Source organism: Heloderma suspectum, chromosome 2 (assembly GCF_057233095.1).
Source record: "Heloderma suspectum isolate Gila_16-S chromosome 2, 16-S_ref, whole genome shotgun sequence".
In the NCBI taxonomy this organism is placed as follows: Eukaryota; Metazoa; Chordata; class Lepidosauria; order Squamata; family Helodermatidae; genus Heloderma; species Heloderma suspectum.
The window spans coordinates 369,041,783-369,068,224 of record NC_139459.1 but is presented as its reverse complement, the minus strand read 5'-3'; the positions used below and the strand labels follow the sequence as shown (position 1 = coordinate 369,068,224).

Genomic DNA, 26,442 nt, shown 5'->3' with positions numbered 1-26,442 from the left:
CTGAGTGTATTGAACTCATGTGGAGAACGCACATGCCACTTTTCTGTCTCTCTGTGTTAATGGAAAGCAATATTCTGAAGAGGAGAACTTCCTATATACATGGAAAATCAGTGTTCTGGATCGTGTGGAGAGACTCCATGGAGTCCTCCCTGGCTCTTCTCTTCAGAACATAATTCTCCACGAGTACGGCTGCCGGATATGATGACCGAGGGGGCAGGGTTTGCCTCCTCCCTCTCTCGACGTGTTTATTAGCCCCAGATGTAGACTGCCTGAATCCTCTCCCACATAGATCTGCTTAGGAGTTTGGCGTATGTGCAGCCCTTGATCCTGCAGACCCTCTTGTGGCAATTCGCTTTATGAGATGCATGTCATGAAAGCTTTTCCGGCACCACGTTTCTGAAAATCTGCACGTCGGATTCTTCGGCAGCCTCGCTCGTTTCGATTGCGGGCGGAGCTGTAAGGACGGGGTTGTCCAGGAGGGGGCCGTCATGGGGCGCCCTGCCTGCCACCGCAGCTCCGCCTTTAAACCACAGATGAAGGAACGGAGGTGGAGGAGGAAGCCTGTTGTTGCGGGGAGTCGCTGCAGCCCCCCCCTTCCCGCCAGCAGGGAGGGTGCCCAGGCGGCATCCAGGGATTCCAGCTGGACCTTCTCCCCCTTCCCGGACAGATTCCCGTGCAGCCATCCAGACGCCGCGGAGAGAGCGCGAGCGCGGGCACGCGCGCAGGCACGCAAGGCAAGCGTCACACCGGCCGCCTCGTTGATTCTGGTATGATGTTTTTGGGAGCTCCATCCGTCTCCGTTGTTTCTGGGGCAAGAACATCAACACCACGTGGGTGGAGCTGGGCTGCCCGTCAGGCTGCGATCCACCACGCACGCTTACTTGGGAGTTAGACTTCTGAGGAGGCACAGGCAGGATTGCACTGCAAGCGCCCCAGGCCCCAGCTGCAGCATGGGGTTGATAACACTGGACTAGGGTCTCAGGGTTGTCCCAAGGAGCCTCAGCCCTCACATTCCGCGTTCAGCAATATTTGGCTGTTAATATTGGCCTATGTTACAATCTTGCTATTGTATCTCTCTCTCAGTATCTGGCTCAATCCCCCGTTCAAGCTGCAATATGGGACTGAACAACAACAACAGAAAGAGTGGACTACATTTGTAGGGCCATTGTAAGCCTCCCCCTCCCCTCCCCCATTTGAAATTGTTGTTGTTGTTCAGTCGTTCAGTCGTGTCCGACTCTTCGTGACCCCATGGACTGCATAGCACGCCAGGCCCTCCTGTCCTGCGCTCTCTCCCGGAGCGTGCTCAAGTTCATATTCATTGCATCAGTGATGCTAACTAGCCATCTCATCCTCTGCCGTCCCCTTCTCCTTTTGCCTTCAGTCTTTCCCAGCATCAGGGTCTTTTCCAGGAAGTCTTCTCTTCGCATTAGGTGGCCAAAATATTTGAGCTTCAGCTTCATTATCTGTCCTTCCAATGAGCACTCAGGGTTGATTTCCTTTAGGATGGACTGATTTGACCTCCTTGCAGTCCAGGGGACTCGTAAGAGTCTTCTCCAGCACCACAGTTCGAAAGCATCAATTCTTCGGCGCTCAGCCTTCCTTATAGTCCAGCTCTCACAGCCATACGTTGCTACTGGGAAAACCATAGCGCTGATTATACGAATCTTTGTCGGCAAGGTGATGTCTCTGCTTCTTACTATGCTGTCTAGGTTTGACATAGCTTTCCTCCCAAGGAGCAAGCGTCTTTTAATGTCATGGCTACAGTCACCGTCTGCAGTGATCTTGGAGCCCAAGAAAGTAAAATCTGTCACTGCTTCAATTTCTTCCCCTTCTATATGCCAGGAAGTGATGGGGCCAGATACCATGATCTTAGTTTTTTTAATGTTGAGTTTCAAACCAGCTTTTGCACTCTCCTCTTTCACCTTCAACAAGAGGCTCTTTAGATCCTCTTCACTTTCTGCCATTAGGGTGGTATCATCTGCGTATCTGAGGTTGTTGATAATTCTCCCAGCAATCTTGATTCCGACCTGTGATTCATCCAACCCGGCATTTCTCATGATGGTCCGTCTAATCAGCGCTATGGTTTTCCCAGTAGTAATGTATGGCTGTGAGAGCTGGACTATAAGGAAGGCTGAGCACCGAAGAATTGATGCTTCCAACTGTGGTGTTGGAGAAGACTCTTACGAGTCCCCTGGACTGCAAGGAGGTCCAATCAGTCCATCCTAAAGGAAATCAACCCTGACTGCTCATTGGAAGGACAGATACTGAAGCTGAAGCTCCAATATTTTGGCCACCTAATGCGAAGAGAACACTCTCTGGAAAAGACCCTGATGCTGGGAAAGACTGAAGGCAAAAGGAGAAGGGGACGGCAGAGGATGAGATGGCTAGATAGCATCACCGATGCAATGAATATGAACCTGAGCACACTCCGGGAGAGTGCTCAGGACAGGAAGGCCTGGCGTGCTATGGTCCATGGGGTCACGAAGAGTCGGACACGACTTAACGACTGAACAACAACTCTGCATATAAATTAAATAAGCAGGGCAACAATATACAGCCTTGTCGTACTCCTTTCCCAATTTTGAACCAATCGGTTGTTCCATGTCTGGTACTTACTGTTGCTTCTTGTCCCTCATACAGGTTTCTCAGGAGACATGTAAGGTGGTCTGGTACTCCCATCTCTTTAAGAATTTGCCAGAGTTTGTTGTGATCCACACAATCAAAGGCTTTAGTGTAGTCAATGAAGCAGAAATAGACGTTTTTCTGGAATTCTCTTGCTTTCTCCATGATCCAGCGAATGTTGGCGATTTGATCTCTAGTTCCTCTGCCTCTTCGAAACCCAGCTTGTACTTCCGGTAGTTCTCCGTTCACATACTGCTGAAGCCTAGCTTGTAGGATTTTGAGCATCACCTTGCTGGCATGTGAAATGAGCGCAATTGTACGGTAGTTTGAACACTCTTTGGCATTGCCCTTCTTTGGGATTGGAATGTAAACTGACCTTTTCCAGTCTTGTGGCCACTGTTGAATGTTCCAAACCTGTTGGCATATTGAGTGCAGCGCTTTAACAGCATCATCTTTTAGGATTTTAAATAGCTCAGCATTTAAAGTCCAGCATCGGACTTTCTTTTCACCACCAGACACATCCACAGCTGAGTGTCCTTTCGGCTTTGGCCCAGCCGCTTCACTCTTTCTGCCGCTACTTGGAAATACCCTCTGCTCTTCCACAGTAGTGTATCGGACACCTTCCGACCTGAGGGGCTCATCTTCCGGCGTCCTATCTTTTAGGCTTGTGATACGTTCCATGGGGTTTTCTTGGCAAGAATACTGGAGTGGGTTGCCATTTCCTTCTCCAGTGGACCACATTTTGTCAGAACTCTCCGCCATGACCTGTCCGTCTTGGGTGACCCTGCACGGCATAGTTTATGGCTTCACTGAGTTACGCAAGCCCCTTCGCCACAACAAGACAGTGATCCATGAAGGGGCAGTGGAGTTTACCCTTACGTATGTGTGCCTGAGGTTGCAGTCTGAAAGCCTGGTCCTATGCATGTGTAATCAAAAACAAGTTCCATGCAGTTCAATGTGACTTATTCCCAAGTAGGTGTGTGTAGGATTGCAACCTAAGACATTTATTGTAGCTGTCATGGACTAATGCCTGCTTCATCAGATGCATGAATTGTTATTCTAAGTTAGACGATATTTATTTAGGGTTGGCTGGGGAATGCTGGAAGTTGTAGGACTTTTCTATGTCTAAACATGCATAGGATTGCGCCCTTAGACTTTATATCCTGCCTCTTCATGAAAAAAATCAAATTCAAGATGACTTACGATAAAAATTAAAAATAAACCATAACACAGAAACAGGAATCTGCCTTAAAATGAGCCCATCCGTTGGTCTGTCTAACTCAGCCTTCTCCACTCTTGTGCCCTCCAGATGTGTTGGACTACAACTCCTATCACCCGCAGCCAGCCTGGCCATTTGGAGGACACCAGGTTGATCTAGCTTGATATTATCTACTACACTGAGTGGCAGTAGCTCTTCAGAGTTCCTGGCAGGGTTTTTTCCCTGCCCTACCTGTAGATCTTGGGGATTGAACCTGTGACCCTCTGCATACAAAGCATGTTATTTACCCCTCAGCTATAGCTCTTTCTTCAGTTTACTTTCCCAACCCAACATCTGAACTGGCACACCTGGAAGCTGCTTTCTGTTCCAGGGAATGTGTGGCCCTCCAGATGTTGGACTAAAACTCCCATCATCCCTCCCATCATTGGCTGTGGCGGATAGAACTGATGGGCATTGGAATCCAGCAACATCTGGAGGGCCAGAGATTCCCAACCCCTCTTGTCTTTTCACACAGTTCTGTGCACTTAACAACTGCATGGTAGGCCAAAATTAATCAGGACTAACATGGGAACATACTGATTTGGATAACATCCGCTGTTGATTTTTTACCTGGCGTATAGATGTGGAAGCACAGGTCCACTCCATAACTTTTTAATGTTCAAGCTAGTGGTTAAGGGTTATAAAGAAGAAGCTAGCATACTCTCTGTGATTTTAACCTCATTCTAAGAGAGCAAGATGTAAACCAGGAACCCCCTAGTTCAATTCTCATCTCACCCATACACTTACTAGATGGCTTTCATCAATTGCTCAGCCTTAGTCCTCCATCTGCAAAATTGGTATTTTCAGTACCATCCTACTTGGCAGGTTTCTTGAGAGATTATTGAGATAACATATTTGAAGCACTCTGACAACTATATGAATTCAGTAATAAAAAAACCCTTCCTCTTTGAAACAAGAGTCAAGACTTATGATGGCTCAAGCTCGACCAAGTCAGGAAACTGGAAATTAAGGCTGATATCTGTGCCCTGTGATCACTAATGATCTTGTACAAAGTCACAATTTGTGCTTGCTTAAGATGTGCCCCATCTTTTTCTTGGTGTTTCAGGACAAAATCTGGATGGGGAGGGTGGAATGCCTGGGAATAATAAACTTAACACAATAGACATGTAATCACTGATCTCTTAGTGTAATTTAAAATAGAAGCCAGGTCAAATGGAATCTCGTACCTAATTACCTTTTGTATTAAAATTTTGATGTTTCTCCCTTAGCCACGGCCATAATAGATTCATCTCTTTTGCACCTGTTTGATCACTTTCACTTGTTCTGGCTCCATGCCCTATTTCTAAAAGAGTTTATAAAAGTTTCATAGTAAATTTCTGCTGCTTTTGAAAATTATTTTTTTCATATACAGATCAGTCTCTTAAATATTTGGAGTACAAGTGCTAGTTTGGAGTAAAAGTGATATAATTTGAAAATATTCTAATTCTAGATTTGAGAGGGTAGAGTCAAGAGAGAAAGCCATGAAGGAGGAAAAATCTGCAGAGCCAGAACTAGAAGAGGGACCAGAAGGAACAGGAAAAGCCACCAGTGCAATTCAGCCTGGATATATAACAGAGCAACAAGGATGGAGAGCATTGCAAGATGGCAAAGGGGAACTATGCAAGGGGATGCAACAGCGCTGGGAAGCCCAATGGCAGGAGTTCCTGAAGACACTGCAGCCCATTCACGCAGGAGGGGAAAACCCAGTGATGCTGGAGATGGCCCCATGGGATGATACTAAGGCCTTTCTGGCCTCCTTTGAGCAAGTAGCAAAAGCCTGCAGGTGGCCTAGAGGAGAGTGGGCAGCCCGACTCATACCAGCACTGTGGGGTGAAGCTGAAGAGGCTTTTCAAAGCCTGGAAACCAGAGATCAGGAAGACTATGGGAAAGTGAAGGCCGCCATCTTGCGAGGGGAAGCCCTGAGAATGGAGGTGCAGCGCCAGCACTTCAGGCAGTTCTGCTGCCAGGAGGTTGGGGACCCCCGGAGGATTCACAGCCAGCTCCAGGAGCTTTGCCGCCAGTGGCTGAAGCCGGAGAGACACAGCAAGGAGCAGATCCTGGAGCTGCTAATCCTGGAGCAGTTCCTGGCCAGTCTGCCACCAAAGCTGCAGAGCTGGATCCGAGCAGGAGGGCCGGACACCTGTTCCCAGGCTGTGGCCCTGGCGGAGGACTTCCTGATGAGCCAGCGAGAGGCTGAGTCAGGACAGTGGCAGGTGAGGTTTTAGCGTTTCATTCCCAGAGTCTCTTAAGAGAGAATTCACTACCACAAGGTGTGGTGATGGCCATGAATTTGGATGGCTTTAAAAGGTGCTTAGACAAATTCCTGGAGGAGAAGGCTATCAATGGCTACTAGTCCTGATGGTTCTATGCTACCTCCAGTATCAGAGGCAGTACACCAGTTGCTGGGGTACATGGGCAGGAGGGTGCTGTTGCTCCCGTGTCCTGCTTGTGGGCCTGGTTGACATCTGGTCGGCCACTGTGTGAACAGAATGCTGGACTAGATGGACCTTGGTCTGATCCAGCATGGCTCTTCTTATGTTCTTAAGAGGACATGGAATGTGGGTTAGGCTATTCGAACCATCTTTACTTGTTCACTTAAAATGGATAAAATTGATAACACTTAAACTCATATAATCCATATTTAACCAAAAGAGCAGAAAGTGTTTCTTGCCCATAGCAGTTACTTTTCCAGACACGCCCCGCTGTTCTGAGTGGAATTATCTTCCCTTTTTCAGGGGCTATTGAAGGAAATGTGTGAGGATTCTCTGGATGCAGAGGAAGAGCCTTCAGATCCTATGAAGGGACAGATCTACAAAGAAGCCAAGCAAAATGGTGATGGTGAGATCCATGTGCTGGGTAAGGATTCCCTGAGTTATTCAGTGTTTTGCTTATTTAGTATTTGTGGGATACTTAGTCTGACCACATTAAAAATAAGGCCAATGCTCTTTTGCCTGTATCAGTCTTGTGGCAGAGGAGATTTTGGCAAATGCTGGTCATTTGGGGAATCTACTTGCATATTTTTGCATGTTTTCGAAAGTGCCAAAACCTAGTTTTCCATACTTCTCATGGTCAGTTTCAGGTTGGTTAGGGCTTCCTAGAATAATATCCTACTAGCTCCTCAGCAAGATTATTGAAATAATATGTGACAAATCCCTACTTCTGATATAGATCCACTGTGCCCCCTAGAGCATCTGGTAAGCTGGCACCTTGCTGGGAAAAATAAATTGTTTTACCTAGCCTTATCTCACTTCTTTGTCCTCCAAAATGCCACCAAAACCCTAATCCCTTAAAAAAAAAAATCAGCTGACTGGTTCCAACCACTTTGGGCTTTTGATATGTAAGTTTACAGTAGTTAAAAAGGCGTGGGTCCAGCCACTAGTTAATTTTCTGATTTGCTAGCTAGACCATTGACATTAGAAATGGAGGCTATTGCCTTGTTGAACAGACCAACTATCAGTCTCTGCAAAGGGGCTGGCTTTTTACCGAGATCCCCATAAAAAGAAAGGTTCACTCAGTCATTCTAGAGCTTTCCATATGCCATCTAACTGGAAGCCAGCTGCTCTTTCTCAGACCATCCTCTCAGCAGCACATCCTCTCGGCATGTGCTTTGGGATCCAAGACTCTGTTCAAGTAGGTAATATGACTAGTTAAGCTGGACTAAGTTTTTGATTTTATTTGGAATTCTATGTACGTGTGTGATTCCAACCCCCCCCCCCCCACAGCCTTTTCCTAAATAAACTCCTCTTTATATTTGGACATTTGGATGTGTTATTTTTAAAGGGGTTTCTCACTGAACTCTTCCCTACATGAAAGACCTCATGGTTACAGTTACCGCTTGTGTTTTAGGATTTTTTTAAGGGTTTGGTTAAGCTCTCTGTTTCAGGGCTTTGGCAAGGGAAGTCCAAAGCACCTTTCTTTTTTTTCCTATGCCTGGGCTGTAGGGAAGGGTAATAGGGCAATAGGGCTCGGAAGCTCCTCAAGCACCTGGGCAAACTAGGGTGTGTCAGGAGGTTCGTCCTGACTGGTGGCAGACTATCAGATTTTTTTCGTGGGGACCCATGTAAAGAAGGGGTAGTAATAGCTGTGCAAGAGCTGAGCTGCTGGTTCAAACCAGAGCTCCTCAAAACAACTAGGCTGTGCATGCATTGTGAAAAGGAACCAGCTATGAACAGGACCGAGCAAGAACTACTAAGAGAGTTGCTGGCTACCTTTCTGTATGATGAGGAGGCACAATGGAAGGCAGGACCCCTGTGACTTTAATAGTTGTAAGGAAAAGAGAATTTCAGCAGAGGTATCTTTTCCCACCACTGAATCACACATTCCCTTTGCCAAAATTCTCTCTTGTCTGCTTAAAGGAGCTGTGTAGTGAGTTTGACACTGGAAGAATGATGAGGAGTCAGGTGTGAACTTGCACACTATCCTATAAGCTGTATAGCCTAGTATAACTGGCAGCTTTTAGTTAATCAAGTAGGCCTCTCACACGAGCGAATTTACAGCTTCACATACAAATAACCTTGCAGCTGCTTGGGCTCTGCCGTGTTACCTCATCCCTCCAAGATAAGGGTATTTTGCCTTGTCTCACTGAAGAGCTGAGAAACTTTTCCTCTTATGCTGGAAAGCTGGGGCCCTTTCTCCTAAGAGGGGAGACGCCTTTCTCAGCATGGATGCTTCGAGCACCTTCTGGAAGGTGGGAGGGTAGCCTATTAGCTACTGGTAAAAAAGGTAAAGGTGTCCCCAACCAGTCATGTCCGACTCTAGGGTATGGTGCTCATCTCCATTTCTAAGCCGAAGAGCCAGCGCTGTCCGAAGACGCTTCTGTGGTCATGTGGCCGGCATGACTGAACACCGAGGTGCACGGAACGCTGTTACCTTTCCCGCCGAGGCGGTACCTATTTATCTACTTGCAATTTCTTGCTTTCGAACTGCTAGGTTGGCAGAAGCTGGGACTGAAGACGGGAGCTCACTCCGTCACGCGGCACTCGGGTCTCGAACTGCTGTCCTGCCAACCTTCCGGTCTGCAGTTCAGTGTCTTAACCACTAAGCCACCGTGGCTCTATTAGCTACTGAGCCACGTATAAAGTTATGTTATCATATAAATCCTTAAACAACTTGGGACCAGGATACCTAGCAGACCGCCTTCCTTTCTATATACCCAGACAGCATTTAAGATCTTCAGAGGAGGTTCTGGTGGTCATTCCAAAACAAACAGAATATTGCCATGAAGAACCTCGATGGTGGGCATTCTGTGTAGCAGCACCCACCTTGTCGAAAAGCCTCTCCTGTGCAGTTCGGGAGGCAGAAAATGTAACATCTTTTTAACGCCTCCTGAAAACACACCTTTCCACACAGGCTTTCCCTGGGCTGTAACTGCTGCTAGGTTTTACCCGGTATTTTTAAACTTGTAAAAATTTTATATTATGTTTTTTCAAGTTGTATTTCATGGTTTTAATTGTGAGTTGCACAGAGATCCTTGGTTGTTGGGCAGTATAAGAATGTAATAAATACAAAATAAAATAGATAAGCTCATACCAAGAGCAAACCAATTTGGTCTCGCTCCAAGGGTGAACATGCAGAGCCAGCATAGAGAACTTCGTTGATTCATATGGTGATGCCCTGTGTGCACCCAAGTGCACAGCCAGCTGTGATGGCCCCCAGGATCAATACAAGCTACTTCCCTAGGGAAGTTAGATTGCCTCCTTCCTTGTTTAATTTTAGGCAGGCCATTAAAACCTTTTTTCTTCCATTTAGTGTTTCAGTTATTTTAAATGTAGTTCTGCTGTATGTTTTTAAAGATGATTCATAAGCAGTGTTACAAATAAAACAATAAGTATGGTCATCCTAAGCATGTGATGGGCTGATTCCCCTTCTAAAATCCTCCCTCTGTCCTTTGCAGGCAGTGGAATCAAATGCCCAAGTCACATCAGTTCATTACTTCCTCCTGAAGGACGGAAAATGGTCCAAACTGGTGTGAAAAAGGTATGTGACATTCTGATGAGCCTGTTTGTTATGTGTAAAGTTTGGGGCAGGTGGAAGTCAGGGGAACAGATACACTTGAACAAGCCCATGCATTTGGTTCCTTTAAATATAGACTTATCTCTATGTAGACTTATCTTAAAGCAGCTGAGAGAAGATATAATGGGCAGCATGCTCCCAAGTACACACAGGACTGCAGCCAGAGGACCAAACAGACTGTTGCAAACAGGGACCTGCATTTTATTTTATTTATTTATTTATTTATTTATTGCATTTATACCCCGCCTTTCTCCCTCTCGCAAGGAACTCAAGGCGGCTTACATTATCCTCCTCCTCACCGTTGTATCCTCACAACAACAACCCTGTGAGGTAGGTTGGGCTGAGAGTCTGTGACTGGCCCAAAGTCACCCAGTGAGCTTCCATGGCCAAGTGGGGACTAGAACCCGGATCTCCCGGCTCCCAGTCCGTCACTCTCACCACTACACTACACTGGCTCTCATTTTCAGATATGGGACTGGAAAACAATATTTGTAAACATTGGGGTGGTGGGGCAATTTCCTCTTTTTATTTGTTTCACAGAATATTTACCAGTGGACTCATTATTGTAAAATTAATTGTTCTCTGTGTGTGATGTTTATCCTTAACACGCTTTTTCCCTGAACAAAATCTGATGGGGATTTGGTGGCTGTCTTTTTTCTTGTTGGCAGGAACCGCTGGATCTTATGGAAACTAGCCTGTCTTTGCAGTTAGTCAACCAGAGTCTGACCCAGCCAGGTCAACCAACCATAGTCTGGGAAGTCCTGCAGGAGGATGGTGGGAATGGAGATTCTTTGGGTAAAGAGCTGTTCCGCTCAAGTCCAGCAAACTCTATTTCCGTTTGTAGAACTGAAAATTCCAAATACATATATCTGAAAAAAAAATGGCATGAACAGATTTTATTGCATTCCCAGTTATTTTGACTGAAATATAGACCACTGCTGGGAATACCTATGGGCAAGAGGTGATGCAGGTTGTTGCTAAGCATATTTTATCATAAAAAGTTTATGTACCCCAAGATTTATTAGGATTTATTACAACACTGGGCTACATCCAAAGTTATGCAGACAGATATCCCTCAGGCGATGGGAGATTCCCTTTCCATCCTTCCCCCAGCAGTCCCAGTGTGCCTGGAAATCTGCTTTGTAGGGGTCTCCCAATCCTGATTTGGGGGATGCATGGATGGCTGCAAGGGGAATTCAATCTGATAGCGGTAACCATTCTGCTGGGAGAAGGACTCCATTGGATACAGCCTACTTTTTCATGATTTTCTCATATTCATTCATTTATTACATTTCTATACCGCCCAATAGCCAAAGCTCTCTGGGTGGTTTACAAATACTAACCATTAAAAATAAATTATACATAGTGTAAAAACCATTTGCATATAAACACGTAATAGACAGCATGCACACAGGCACACATACATCTAAGCGATTTTAAATAGTCTACAATAAGAAAAAGTCCAGGAACCTGATTAAAATCTCATCATATGTTACCAAATGCCTGATAGAACGGGGAAGTCTTCATCTGAGGCCAAAAAGATAATAATATTGGAGCCAGGTGGGCCTCATCAGGGAGATCAGTTGAGGGGACACCACCGAGAATGGCCTCTCCCTTGTTTCCCACCTTAAGTTTTGTGAACAGCCCAGAGAGCTTCGGCTGTCGGGCGGTATAGAAATGAAATACATAAAGAAAGAAAGAAAATATTCCAAGCCTCCCTCAGCGAAGGCACCTGGAGGAGGGCCTCGGATGATGAACGTAGTGTATTGGTAGGTTCATGCTGGTAGAAGTGCTCCATCAGGAATTGCAGTACTGCGCCATGTGAAGCTTTATAGGTTAAGACCAGCACCTTGAATCAGGCTCAGAAATGTACATGCAGCCAGTGCAAGCGGGCAAGAACTGGGGTTATATGTTCGGAGAGTGTCTTGCCCCTGTTACCAATCTGGCAGCTGCATTTTGCACGAGCTGCAGCTTCTGAACCATTTTCAAAGGCAGCCCCACACAGAATGCATTGCAGTAATGGAAGTTACTGGAGCATAAACAACTGAAGCCAGGTTATCCCTGTCCAGACCAGGGGCGGGGGGGGGGGGTAGCTGGGCCATGAACTGAAGTTGGTAGAAGGCACTCTGTGCCACTGGGGCCACCTGAGCCTCAAGTGACAAAGATGGCTCCAGAAGAATCCCCCAAGCTACGACCTGCTCCTTCAGGAGGAGTGCACCCCATCCAGAACAGGTTGAGCACCCTCCACCCAGTCAGAAGAACTACCTACTAACAGCATCTTGGTCTTGTCTCAATTGAATTTCAGTCTGTTAGCCCTCATACAGTCCATTATTGCAGTCAGTCCCCAATCTAGCACAGAAGAAGATGAAAAGGAGAAATAGAGCTGTGTGTCACCAGCATACTGATGATTGCACATTCCAAAACTCCAGATGACCGGACTGAATGGTTTCACATAGATGTTGAATAGCACGGGGGACAAAACTGACCCCTCGTATAACTTACAATTCTGTGGAGTTTTCTAATTTGCAGAAGGCAGCACTGGGTTCCTTCATTTAATATGTAAAATTTCTGGTTCTTATTCACAAATAATATATTACATTAATTTATCTAAAAAGTACCTGATGCTGTGCTTGGACATATAATTTTAAAACCCCAGCCGCAGATAAAAGGAGAGGGTTGACATGATCATAGATCTAGGAACTAATGTGGACGTAGCAGAAAGAAGGAAGAGCCTTAGAAGGAAAAGCCGGGCAAAGAAAGACTACAGACATCTTGAAAAGATGTCATCAGAGCGTGGGCAACATTCCTCTTTCTGTCTTGGCAGGTGACGAGAACGGAAGTCATATCAAGATGGAGAATTCTCAGTGTAGAGGAAATGAGCCAGAGGACACACCCAGGGCAGCACCACAGATAAGCCAAGCGAATATGCTGGAGACCGCTGAGATGCACAAGGAAGGATGTCTGTCCAGAGAGGAACAGTGGAAGCAGCCAGTGGAGATAGAGAAGGAATGTAATGGACTCACAGACGCTCTTACAGCTGCAATTGGCCAGCATTCTGAAATACACAGAAAGGATAAAATGCCCATGTTCTCCAAGTATGGTAGAAGGTATCGCTACAGAGTAGAACTTGATATGACAGATACCACAGAGGACTGTGATGAATGTCCCACATCAGAGGAAAACCTCAAAAATTCATGCTTTGATCAATATCAGAGAAAGATAACAAGAGACAGTAAATCTAAATTATCTGACAATAGCAAGGGGCATAGTTTGAACAGATATCAGAGTAATCACACAGAAGAGAAACCTGATAACTCTCTGGAATGTGGGGACAGCTCTAGTTACATGAAGTCACTAAAGAGGAATAAAAAAATTCAGAGTGAAGGGAGACCATATGAATGTTCTCATTGTAGCAAATGCTTCAATCAAAAAGAACATTTGATGAATCATCAGCAACTTCATACTATAGAGTCTGGGAAAATCTTCACTTTTAGGCAAGGATTAGTGAGACACCAGAGAATTCATACTGGAGAGAAACCATACAAATGTTCTCAGTGTGGGAAATGCTTCAATCAGGGAGAGGTTTTGAAGATCCATCAGAGAGTTCATACAGGAGAGAAGCCATACAAATGTTCTCGGTGTGGGAAATGCTTCAGTTACAGAGCAAACATGATGTGTCACCAGAGAATTCATACTGATGAGAAACCATACCAATGTTCTCAGTGTGGGAAATGCTTTAGTGAGAGAGACAAGTTAAAGAGACATCAGACAATTCATACTGGAGAGAAACTATACCAATGTTCCCAATGTGGGAAAAGTTTCAGTCGGAATGAACATTTGAAGAAGCATCAGAGAACTCATACTGGAGAGAAACCATATCAATGTTCTCATTGTGGGAAATGCTTCAGCAACAGGGAACACTGGAAAATCCATCAGAGAATTCATACTGGAGAGAAACCATACAAATGCCCTGATTGTGATAGAAGCTTTAGTCGTAGTGAAAATTTGAAGAACCATCAGAGAACTCATACCGGAGAGAAACCATACAAATGTTCTCAGTGTGGGAAAAGCTTCAATCAGGGAGGAGATTTGAAAATCCATCAGAGAGTTCATACAGGAGAGAAACCATACAAATGTTCTCAATGTGGGAAATGCTTCAGTCAGGGAGGAAACTTGATGTGTCACCAGAGAATTCATACTGGAGAGAAACCATACAAATGTTCTCAATGTGGGAAATCTTTCAAGCAGGGAAGGCTATTGAAGAACCATCGGAGAACTCATACTGGAGAGAAACCATACAAATGTGCTCAATGTGGGAAATGCTTCAACGGGAAACAAAATATGAAGAGACATCAGAGAATTCATACCGGAGAGAAGCCATACAAATGTTCTCAGTGTGGAAAAAGCTTCAGGCATAGTGGAAACTTAATGTGTCATCAGAGAATTCATACTGGAGAGAAACCATATAAATGTTCACAGTGTGGGAAGTGCTTCAATGGGATACAGAATATGAAGAGACATCAGAGAATTCATACAAATCATATGCAAGTACTCAGTGTGAGAAAAGCTTCGGCCAGAGAGTGCACTTGAAGGATCATCAGAAAATACATGCAGTAGAGAAACATTAAAATGTGTGAAAGAAACTTCGGTTGGACAGATGGTTTTATGAGAGATCAAATAATTTGCAGAGAACAGAGACCTTATGCATGCCCTGAAAGTGGGAAGCATTTTGTTCAGAAAGATTAAGCATCATAGAGAATCCCAGTGAATATCCCATGGTGGGGAAGAGAGGGGAGTTTCCACTAAAAACATAAAATTATGTAGCAAAATTCAGATAAAAATGAAATGGGGTAGGAGATTGTAAGCTTCCAACAAAGAGATTTTTTGATTGGACATCAGGGCAGCCTAATTGAGTAGGTGAGAGTATCATACCCTCATATCTCTTTCCATCTACATTATGGGGATCATTGTATGTCAAGTTTGTAGATTTCATCAAAGGCATATCTAAAGTGCAGGTAAGAAAATGTAGACAGGAATGAAATAAGATAAGAGAAGCTTTCAACCGAGAGTTGGTTTGATTGGATAGGCTGTCAAGTACTCAAAGATCTGTCATCATAAGCAACTCTCTCAGCCTCAGCTCTCCCTGCCTACACTGAGAGAAAATATATGTTAGCCTCACACCTTTCCCCATATTTATTATGGAGATAATTGTACGGAAAGTTTATTTCTTCCCTTCTAATGCTCAGAGCATTTTACAGATACTTAAAAAATGAAATCTTGCCATTATAAAAAGACCCTAACCTATCTGGATTGATTTTTGGGTGATGTCATGGGGCTAAAGTTTGGGTTCTAGACCACTGGAGAACTTTTGAGAAGTCCATTTCCCCTAGGAGGGAATGTTACTTTTGAATGGTTGCTAGCAATGTGAGTTAAAATGTTTTTGTGGGGAGGAAAATGGGAAGCTATGCCATGGACATTTATAGGAGCAGTCCCCAACCTTTTTGGACCTGTGGGCACATTTAGGAATTTGAAAAACTGCTGTAGGTACCACTACAAAATGGCACCTATGGAGGATGTGGCTAGTCACATAATGGCTGTCGTGGGGACCTGGTTAGTCAAAACAGGTGTGGGGAGAGAAATAGCAAGGCTAGAGGCTGTGAGGGAGGGGGAAATAGCAGGGCAAAGGTGTAGAGGGATGAATCATAGAATAGTAGGGTTGGAAGGAGCCTATAAGACCATCGAGTCAACCCCCTGCTCAATGCAGGAGTCCAAGTCAAAGCATCCCTGACAGGTGACTGTCTAACCTCGTCTTGAATGCCTCCACTGTGGGAGAGCCCATGTCAGGGTGGACACTGAGCCCATAGAATCCCAGAGTAGTTCTGATTCTGAGGAAGAGCAGTCGCTCCTGGGAAAGGAGCGCGCTCCTTTTTCCCAGGGCCAACAGCTGATGGAGATTCCTCCCACCAGCATTCCTAGCTTAGATAGCAGTCCTGGGAGTGACAGAGCAGACTTGATGGACGTGCAACGCCGACACATAGAGCGGTGCCAAATGGAGGGCGCAGAAAGGAGGTGTAGTGCCCGGTTGGCGCACAAACAACGGCTGCGCCCAGAGGATCCAAGGGGAAAAGGGAGGGACTCTCCCTAGTCCTTAAGTTCAGGGGTCTGCCAGTAATTCCCTTTAAAATGGGGACCAACTGTTCCAACTTAGGACATAGGTATTCTGCTGCTCATATCTAGTTGCTAACGGTAGAGTTGTTAAGTTGTAAAAGAGGAATAAAGCTTTGAAAAGAATCCCTTTGTCTGTGTCTGGACTTGGCTACTGGATTAGACTGAGAGAGGCCTCCAAAGAGCCCTTGACAGCCCACCACCTCCCTAGATCATTGGTTCCATTGTCATATTGCTCTAGCAGTCAGGAAGTTTTTCCTGATGTTCAGGTGGAATCTGGCTTCCTGTAAGCTGAGCCCATTATTCCGAGTCCTGCACTCTGGGATGATTGAGAAGAGATCCTGGCCTCTATCATCCTGAGAAAGTACAAAGGGGGGGGGGGGGCAGGACAAACTACAAGGTAAAGAGCTGGGAGAGAGAAATAGCAAGGCTACAGGCTGGGAGTTGAAAGAAACAGCATGATAAAGGGGTGAGTATGAGAGAAAGAGGAAGGCTAAGGGCTAGGAAGAGGGAGAAAGAACAAGGCTAGGGACAGGGAAGGGAGAAATAGCAAGGAAAGGGATTGGGTGGAGAGAAATATCAAGGCGATCTATAATTGCTAGAAAGTTGTATTTTCATATATAGGCAATTCATAAATATTCATTGCTATGGGTCTATACAAATCCATGTACATATATGAAAAAAACCAGAATTTTTTTTAAAAAAAACTTTTGTGGGCACCATGTTGGGGACCCCTTCTGGCGCACTCTGAGGCTGGTGATTTTGGTAGCATCTGAAAAATGGGTTCTTTATTCCCTCTATTTTAATTTGCTGCAGTTTGCAAATAGAGTGATCATTAAGCCAGAACCACACCAAAAACAAAATAAATTTAAAATTTATTGAATCAACAAACAAGGTGGTAAAAAGACATAGATATTCATGAAAACAGTCAATAAATAGTATATAATAAGTGACACTGCATTTAAAAATGGATTTAAATATGATAAATGAAATGATGCTGTTACAATGTAACTACCATAAAAGCAATGATGAAAGAAAGAATGCAATATAAAAACTAATTGTACTGACAAATCAAAGTATACTAGATGGCAAATGGAATATAAGAGAAAGCATATCAAATATTAAATCCTAACTTCAGCTGGCACCCTTTCCAGCCCAGCTAATATATGCATTTCTCTTATGGCTGGGAATTTAGAATGCGTATCTGTGGAGAATTCAGGATTCTTGGATGGTTTCCAGATTAAAAGTTCTTAAAAGCCCCAAAAGTATTTTAAAAGAATCTCCAGGGAAGAGTTCTAAAGGTGTTCAAAATCAACAATTTTCACTCCAGTAAAAATTGGCTGTATATTGATTTATTACTGGACCGAAAGCCTGGGCAACTTGTTTGTTATGTTCTTTTAACTGAGGCCTGCTATATTCCAAACATCAGAAACTGAAGGTGCAATCTTATGGGGATGCCTGTCAGCCTCTGAACTTGGAAGCTAACAGGCGTCCTATGGAGGGCTGGAGGAGCACGGAGACGATCATCGCCTCTGCGCTCCTCTCGCCCTGCATTGTCACTAGATGGGCGATTTGCAGAAAGGGAGGGGCTCTGCGGAGAGGGAGGGAAGGAGGCTGGGGTGGCTGGAGGATTCTACGTAAGCCAGCTGCCCTGGCTTCCTCCCCTCCCCGCCCACAGAACCGCCTCCTTTCCCTCCTCTCCGAGCTCGTGTTTGAGAGCTCATAGAGGCAGCCAACGCGGTTCTCTCCACTTTGGCTGCAAGGGGATGGGGGAGGGGAGCTCGGACTCCTGGATTCAAATTCGGGCTGCTGTCTCTGGCCTTGGATCCAGGAATCCAAAATATCCTATGCCCCCACAGACTTTGTCTAGTCTGGATTGCTCCCCCAGAGTCATAAATATTTCCACTTCAGATTTCCTCCCTGGTACCAAGTGAAGAAACAGACCGTATCAGTCACCATAAATCTGTCTTCCAGGTTTAATTAAAATACGGAATGTAAGAAGCCTTTCATTTAAATTTTGAAATTAAAATATAATAAAATAAAATGACTAGTGTAACAATGTATCAATGAAACAAATGATTGCATCCATGTTTTATAGCACCTTTCACACTTCCATATTTTATGGTACTGGGCCTTTCTCATGGTATCTCCTGCATACCATCATCAAAGTAGCATTGTCAGCTTTTGTCATTGACCTGGTTCGCCCATAACACCAATTCATGGGTGAAATAAAATGAATTGGTGGGGCCACATGGGAGCATAAGAAGACCCATGCTGGATCAGACCAAGGGTCCATCTCGTCCAGCATTCTGTCCGCACAGTGTCCACCCTTTTTTCTAAGCTAAACTGTCCCAGATGTTGTACATTTTCCTCATAGGGGAATTGTTCCAGCCCCTTGATCTTTTCCCCCCATTTCTGCACCTTTCCCCAACTATGCAATATCCTTTTTTAGGCATGATGACCAGAACATAGTATTCCAAGTGCTACTGCACCATAGATTTGTATAAAGGCATTATGAGATAGGCAGCTTTATTTTCGATTCCTAATTATCCCTAACATGGAATTTGTCTTTTTCACAGCAGCCACACACTTGGTTGACATTTTCATCGAGCTGTCCACCACAACCTCAAGATTTCTTTCTTTGTCAATCACCACTGACTCAGATCCCGTCAGTGCATAGGTGAAGTTGGGATTTTTTTGCCTGAACCTATATCACTTTACACTTGCTTACACTGAATCTCATTTACCATTTTGATGCACATTCTCCCAGTTCGGAGAGATCCTTTTGAAGCTCTTCTCAATCTGTTTCTGTTTTAACCACTTTAAATAATTTGGTGTCATCAGCAAACTTGGCCACCTCATTGTTCACTTTTAGTTCCAGATCATTTATGAACATTTATGAATCATTTATTGAAAAGCATTGGTCCCAACACAGATCCTTGTGATGCCCCACAGTTTACATCCCTCCATTGGGAGAATTTACCATGTATTCCTCCCACCCGCTTGCCCCTTCCACTTTGAATCAGCTTTCATCAATAACTCAGGAACAACTTGGATTGTTTGATGCAATGTCCAAACCCAGAACTGGGTTGATGAGGGACAAACAACACCGAGTTTTAACCCAACAAACCATGGCTTTAAATTCTGCATTGTTTGTCCCTCAACAACCCAGACTTCTGGGTTTGGACATTGCATCCAACAACCCAGGGTTGTTCCTGGGTGGTTGATGAAAGCTAATTTAAAGCAGAAGTGGTGATCACATGGGAGGAAGTGCTTGGTTGCAACCCCGACAACCCATAGTTTAAAAAACCCGTGGGTGGTGTTGATGTGCAAACTGGGCCTCACAGCACCACAGAACCAAGATCATAAGTCCAAAAATAGGAGTTAATTAACAGCATCCATAGTATGGCTGGTCTATGTATTTGTGATTTTTACCATGTAATGCATGGATGCAGGCATGATTTGTGATTTATATAGCATCCACTGCAAAAAGGAGTGGGGGCTAATTAATTTGTATGGGGGTTTCTCTGCCAGCACTGCCACCACCAAGGGGAAACTGCTTCTTTACTGAGTAATCCAACCCATGGGGTTTCTTATTTTTAGCAAATGCTTATATTTCAGGACCTAAAGAACTCTCTGCTACTATAACTCAGAGTTTCCCAAGCTCTTTTCCACTGCCAACAGTTCTATTAGAATACTTCAGAACCTCCTAAGAGCTGGTATAAGAGGCTTAGGCTTAGAAGGACATCAACACTAGAGACAAGATGAGCTATTAAACAAGTTAATTTATTAAAGGGATATTTTGTACATAAGGGAATGCTAATATTTACTTTGGGGGTTTCAAAAGAATGCTTGCTGACATTTCTTGAGGTCTCAAGAGACACTTGCTAATACAGGCCTCTTAATCACTTTATCTCAGACCAAATTCCCTAGACCTACACCCCGGCCAAATACATTCACAACCAGTTCCAAGTCTTGGGTACAGTCTTCCTCTGACTCCCAAAGCTCTTCCTGTTGTATTTCTGGCTGCTCGGACTGTTTATATGGGTTTTACTGCATGCTTCTGTAACCTTTTTCTGGCAAGATCTTAGGGCAGCCTTCTGGCATAACAGAGCCACCTGCTCCATACTCCTGATCTTCACCAGCCACATATGGTTATCCCAGAGAGAAGGAATAGCTTAATATTCAGGTCTTAGTTATGCATTTTCTCCTCAGCTTTCTCCTAGACCTTCTATAACCCCACCCAACAGCCAGCAGACCTTCTCTCTCACTCCCCACAGACAGACTCCCTGAACCCCTCACTGTCAACTCCTTAACTGTCAACTGTCATTTCCCAGCTGTTATTTTCCACCTAGCTAGAATCCCCAGTCCATCAAAACTGAATTTACCTGATCCAGGCCCCATCTAAAAAGTGATCACCTCTCTCCCCCCCTTCAAAATGTCATCAAGCAGCTGCTACTAGAACAGGCCTTCAGCACAGTAACAACACTAGTCCTTGGCCCTACACAGATATATTCTAGCCTCTCAGGGACCGAACAGAGTATTTACAGAACAATTATATCCATGGCATTTCTTCAGAGTTTGCGCTGAGCAGTGTGTAACTCTGCAGAGTGGGCAGAAACCACATATGGTCAGTCAGATTGTGGTTATCCTTACCTGCCTTCCATTCCCTTCCATATTGTTTGTACTTTGTGTTGTTTATACACTGAAGAGCCAATACAAAACTACACAAAAAATCTTTGTAGTTATCTGGTCCCCAGCATGTCTTCACAAAGTTGGTGAGTTGTAGCAGTCCCCTCACCCACAACTCGTAAATTGGCCCAAGATACCCTGGGTTGGTATCCAACCTGAGGTGGATGTTACACCAACACGTTAACTTGGTCAGACGGTCTGTCCCCACCTTAGAAACAGAAGAGGTGTTGAACTGTCTGGTAAGAGAACCAAAAGATCCAGATTTTTTTCTGTGGTGAGTATTAGAGTATTAGACATCTTCCTTCCCCCCTCAGAAACAGAAGGGATGGGAAGCTGTCTGGGCAAAGACAAGTGAGTTCTCCTCTAGCTGAGGAGGGCCTGGATTCCACCTTTTTTCTGTAAAGCCTCCTGCATGAGAGGAGCAGATTCAGAACTGCTTCCCTCTCCCAAATCTAGACGGACCAAGGAGTCATTTGGAAGGGCAAGAGACCTAGTCAGGTCTTCTAGAAGGCTACAGCTTAAAAATAAAACTCATGCATCCACAAGGAGTTCAAAGGTTCCCTTAGTGGATGGCCCAGAAGCTGCACTGGTTTCAAAATTGTGGATAAAACTAAGGGAATGAGCTGGTTCTACGCATTCTTTGCCTCTCTCTATTTACCAGGATTTCACAGTTTGGGGTGAATGAACTCTTGGTGTGTGCACTTCAGTAGAACTTAGTTCTTGTTAAGGTTATGTAAGTTACTAAGACATCTGTGTTTACAGTAAATAGAATCTTATTTGGCCTCTAGGTATTATTTCTTCCTTCACCTTGGCAGTGTGTATGATTAAACTAAGGGTGCAATCCTATTCAGATAGGCGGCTGCCTCTGAACTTGGAGGCGACCACCTATCCAATGCAGGGCAGGAGAAGCATGGAGGGGATCGGTCCCTCTGTGCTTCTCCTACCCTGCATTTTTGGCTAGACAGCCAACTGCAGCTGCATAGCTGCGGGAGGGCTGAGCCAGGGAGGACGCTGCTGTATGACACATTGGATGTGTCGTACAGGCATTTCTGCCCTCCCCGCCCCGGAACACCCATGTTTGGCTGCTCTGCACTCCAGTTGTGCGTGCGGAGCATGGGGCTGTTTGGAAAAGGGGGGAGGTCAGTTCTCCGGGAACAGACCTCGGAGCGCGGGCTCTGAGGTCAGGTTCTGGAAAACCAGATATCCTATGGCTCTCTAGCTGCTGTCTAGAGGCCATAGGATTGCTCCCTCCATGTATCAAATACATGGAGTAATTACTTGTAATATAAAGGTAATTTTGCTTGCACTCTTCTATGGCATGTAGCCCTTTGTGAGAGGAAAAATACATTTGAATAGTATCAAAGAAATATCTTCCTATGTAACATAAATAAGAGTAGAAGATGACTGCAAAGCCGTCTGTTAATTCCTTATGTCAGAGTTCAAAAAGCAGTTTAAGCATAGTGATTATTATAGGCACTTCCCATATTCTCAGAGGATACCAGTACCCTGTCAAACTTTTGAAAAGCAAATAGCCAATGTTTTAAGGAAGCATGATGTAGTAGTAATGGGGGACTTCAATTTCCCCGATATTTGTTGGGAGACAAATTCTGCAAAACATGGCCCCTCCAGGAAATTCCTGACTTGTGTGGCAGATAACTTCCTCCTACAGAAAGTAGAGGAAGGAACTAGAGGATCGGCTATCCTCGACTTGATCCTAACCAACAGAGATGACTTAGTGGATAAAGTAGCAGTTACAGGAACTCTGGGGGAAAGCGACCATGTTGTACTTGAGTTCTTGGTTCTAAAGGAAGCAAAGCAGAGTGTAGCCAAACACGTACCCTGGATTTTAGGAAAGCTGATTTTAATAAACTCAGAACAATGATCAATAAGGTCCCATGGCAAGCGACTCTAATGAGAAAAGGAGTCCAAGATGGGTGGGAGTTTTTAAAAAAGGAAATTCTAAAGGCACAATTACAAACAATTCCAACAAGAAGAAAAGGTGGAAGACAACAGAAGAAGCCAATGTGGCTTCACAAAAAGCTTAGAGATGACCTGAAAACAAAAAAGGACACATGTAGGAAGTGGAAAGAAGGCCAAGCAACAAAGGAAGAGTACAGGCAGGTAGCACAGAATTGCAGGGATGGCATCAGGAAGGCTAAAGCTGAGAACAAGCTGAGGTTAGCAAGGGATGCTAAAAGCAACAAAAAGGCTTTCTTCAGCTATATGCATAGTAAAAGACAGAGGAAAGGAATGGTTGTTCAGCTATTAAATAAAGATGGCAAAATGATAACAGATGACAAAGAAAAGGCAGAAGTGCTGAATTCCTACTTTGGCTCAGTCTTCTCCCAAAATAGGGTCTATGACCCCCCTGGCAAAGGCGAAGTACAGGCTGAAGGGGCAGGATTGCAGCTTGAGATCAATAGGCATATGGTCAAGGAACACCTAATTACTTTGAATGAGTTCAAATGTCCAGGGCCAGATGAACTGCATCCTGGAGTAATAAAAGAACTGGCAGAAGAACTCTCAGAACCACTGTCTATTCTCTTTGAGCAATCATGGAGGATGGGTGAAGTGCCAGATGACTGGAGGAGGGCTAATGTTGTCCCTATCTTCAAGAATCCTGACAAGACCGAGGTACTTTTAGTGGGAGACAAGCGGAGGCTAGGGGATGTTGACCTGGTGTTGAATGGGGTACGGCTACCCTTGAAAGACCAGGTCCGCAGCCTGGGGGTCATTTTGGACTCCCAGCTATCCATGGAGGCTCAAGCGTCAGCTGTGAGCCAGACAGCGCTGTATCAACTCCATCTGATACGGTGGCTGTGCCCCTACCTTCCCGACCATCTGCTCCCATCGGTAGTACATGCCTTGGTCTCCTCTCGTTTAGACTACTGTAATGCGCTCTACGTGGGGTTACCCTTGAAGACAGTTCGGAAGCTGCAGCTGGTACAGAACGCGGCGGCTTGCCTGATTAAAGGCAGCTGCCGGCAAGATCACATCACTCCAGTGCTGAAGGAGTTGCACTGGTTACCAGTTGTTTTCTGGGGCAAATTCAAGGTGTTGGTTTTGACCTTTAAAACCCTATATGGGTCCGGCCCAGCCTATCTTAAGGAGCGCCTCCAGCAACACCAGACAAGCCACTTAACAAGATCAGCCTCGGATGACCTCTCTGTCCCATCAGCCAGGACAGCTAGACTGGTGGGGACGAGGGAGAGGGCCTTTTCTGTGGTGGCCCCCTCTCTGTGGAACTCCCTCCCTAGGGAACTCTGCCATGTCCCCTCTTTAATGAGCTTCCACCGTGCATTAAAAACGTGGTTGTTCAGGCAGGCATTTGGGGTGGGTTACGGTATTTTAGAAAATGTTTTTATTGTAGAATTTTATTGTTTTAAACTGTTTTATTATATGCTGTACATCGCCCAGAGTGGCTGGGTGACCAGCCAGATGGGCGATTAATAAATTAAATAAATTAAATAAATTAAAAAAAGAGTAAAAAGGGGGAACCTGGGAACTACAAACCAGTCAGTCTGACATCAATGCCTGGGAAAATTCTGGAGCAGATGATAAAGCAATCCATCTGTAAGCACCTTGAAAACAATGCAGTGATTACTCGAAGCCAACATGGATTTGTCAAGAACAAATCCTGCCAGATGAATTTGATCTCATTTTTTTACCAAGTAACCTCCCTTGTGGACTGTGGGAATGCTGTAGACATAATATACCTCAACTTCAGCAAAGTTTTCGACAAAGTGCCCCATGATATCCTGATGAGCAAACTAGCTCAAAGTGGGCTAGATGAAACAACGATCCAGTGGATCCACAGTTGGCTACAGAATCGGACCCTAAGAGTGCTTATCAATGGGACCTTCTCAAACTGGGGAGAGATAATGAGCGGGGTACCGCAGAGCTCAGTCCTGGGCCCAGTGCTCTTCAACATCTTTATTAATGACTTGGAGGAGGAGGTGCAGGGGATGCTGATCAAATTTGCAGATGACACAAAATTGGGCGGGATAGCTAATACTTTGGAAGACAGAAACAAAATTCAAAGTGATCTGGATAGACTGGAGCACTGGGCAGAAAACAACAGAATTACATTCAATAGGGATAAATGCCAAGTTCTTCACCTAGGAAAAAGAAACCAAATGCACAGTTATAAGATGGGGGATACTTGGCTCAACAACACTACAAGTGAGAAGGATCTTGGAATTGTTGTCAATCACAAGCTGAATATCAGCCAACAACGTGATGTGGCTGCAAAAAAGGCCAATGCTCTTTTGGGCTACATTAACAGAAGCATAGCTTCCTAATCCCGGGAAGTACTAGTTCCCCTCTACTCTGCACTGGTTAGGCCTCATCTGGAGTATTGTGTCCAGTTCTGGGCACCACATTTTAAGAAGGATGCAGGCAAGCTGGAGAGGGTTCAGAGGGGGGTAACAAAGATGATTAGGGGACTGGAAACAAAGCCCTATGAAGAGAGACTGAAAGAACTGGGCATGTTTAGCCTTGAGAAGAGAAGACTGAGGGGAGACACGATAGCGCTCTTCAAGTACTTGAAAGGTTGTCCCAGAGAGGAAGGCCAGGATCTCTTCTCAATCATCCCAGAGTGCAGGACACGGAATAATGGGCTGAAGTTCCAGGAAGCCAGATGCCAGCTGAACATCAGGAGAAACGTCCTGACTGTTGGAGCAATACGGCAATGGAGCCAATGACTTAGGAAGGTGGTGGGCTCTCCTACACTGGAGTCATTCAAGATGAGTCTGGACAGCCATCTGTCAGGGATGCTCTGACTTGGATTCCTGCATTGAGCAGGGGTTGGACTCGGCCTTGAAGGCCCCTTCCAACCCTATGATTCTATAATTCTAATCGGAACGTGGGTTCAGGGTTTTCGCCTAGCTGGAAAAGCTTCCACATACAGTTGGATGATGTCGGAATATTCAAGAGTATTATCTAAAACTCTTGAGTACTCTGAGAAATCCAGTATCTCCAGGATACTGAACAGGCATCTCTTCCCACCCATCATCAGGTACCTCTCCAGGAAGAATGCTCCAATGTTTATCCAGCTTGTTCACTTTAAAAGCAATGAAAATTCTCAAGGAGGTATTGGAGGCCCCCTGGCAAGGGAATTCATTGGCTTCTGCAGATCTCACAGAGGCATATAGGCCCGTTTCCGTTCTCTGCAAGCTCCTCAGATATCTCAGATGTGCCCAGCAAGTATTAAGTGACTGACATTCAAGCTATTGCAAATCTTTCTCTTTGAGAGTTTTTGTTTTTCCAAAATGATGGTGTCTCTAATGACTCACCAGCATCTGCAGGCAATTCTCATTTAACTCTGTTTACCCAACAATTTCATCTGGTTTTAATTTCAGTCTAATAGGACAGTTTTACATTGGGAGGGTAGGATATTATTAACATTAATAATAAACACGCAGACCTTCAGCTTTGCAGCCCCGCAGTTTTCTCAGAAGTAGGTCCCCCTGGATTCAAAGGGATTTACTTCCAAGTACATCGGCTTAGGGCTTTGGCATGCATGGAGCCCTTGATCCTATAGGTCCAAGGGTGGGCAGCTTGTGGCCCTCCAGATATTTTTGGCCTACAACCCCCATCAGCCTTCACTATGCTGGCTGTGGCTAACGGGAGTTGTGAGCCAAACATTCGGAGGGCCACAAACTGTCTACCCGCGCGTAGGTCTCCTGCGACCT

General features: G+C 44.9%; 1 protein-coding gene across 2 annotated transcripts; it reads left to right on the top strand.

The window, feature by feature from the left end:
* The first annotated feature begins 529 nt into the window (after positions 1-529).
* LOC146355985 (uncharacterized) lies at positions 530-18,076 on the top strand. Of its 2 annotated transcripts, none has more exons than XM_084831267.1 (6): positions 530-734; positions 5,331-6,093; positions 6,616-6,736; positions 9,774-9,856; positions 10,561-10,687; positions 12,717-18,076. In XM_084831267.1, exons 2-6 carry the CDS (start codon positions 5,362-5,364, stop codon positions 14,480-14,482), a joined length of 2,829 nt encoding a protein of 942 aa, XP_084687393.1. In that variant the 5' UTR covers positions 530-734; positions 5,331-5,361; the 3' UTR covers positions 14,483-18,076. The 2 variants fall into 2 exon arrangements, with proteins under 2 accessions (XP_084687393.1, XP_084687392.1); XM_084831266.1 differs by having other exon boundaries at positions 530-767.
* Positions 18,077-26,442: the final 8,366 nt, after the last annotated feature.

Coding starts and splice junctions, on each gene's coding strand:
- LOC146355985 (XM_084831267.1), top strand. CDS start 5,362: ATGAAGGAGGAAAAATCTGCAGAGCCAGAACTAGAAGAGGGACCAGAA. Junction 9,857..10,560: donor TCCAAACTGGTGTGAAAAAG/GTATGTGACATT, acceptor TCTTGTTGGCAG/GAACCGCTGGATCTTATGGA. Junction 10,688..12,716: donor TGGGAATGGAGATTCTTTGG/GTAAAGAGCTGT, acceptor CTGTCTTGGCAG/GTGACGAGAACGGAAGTCAT.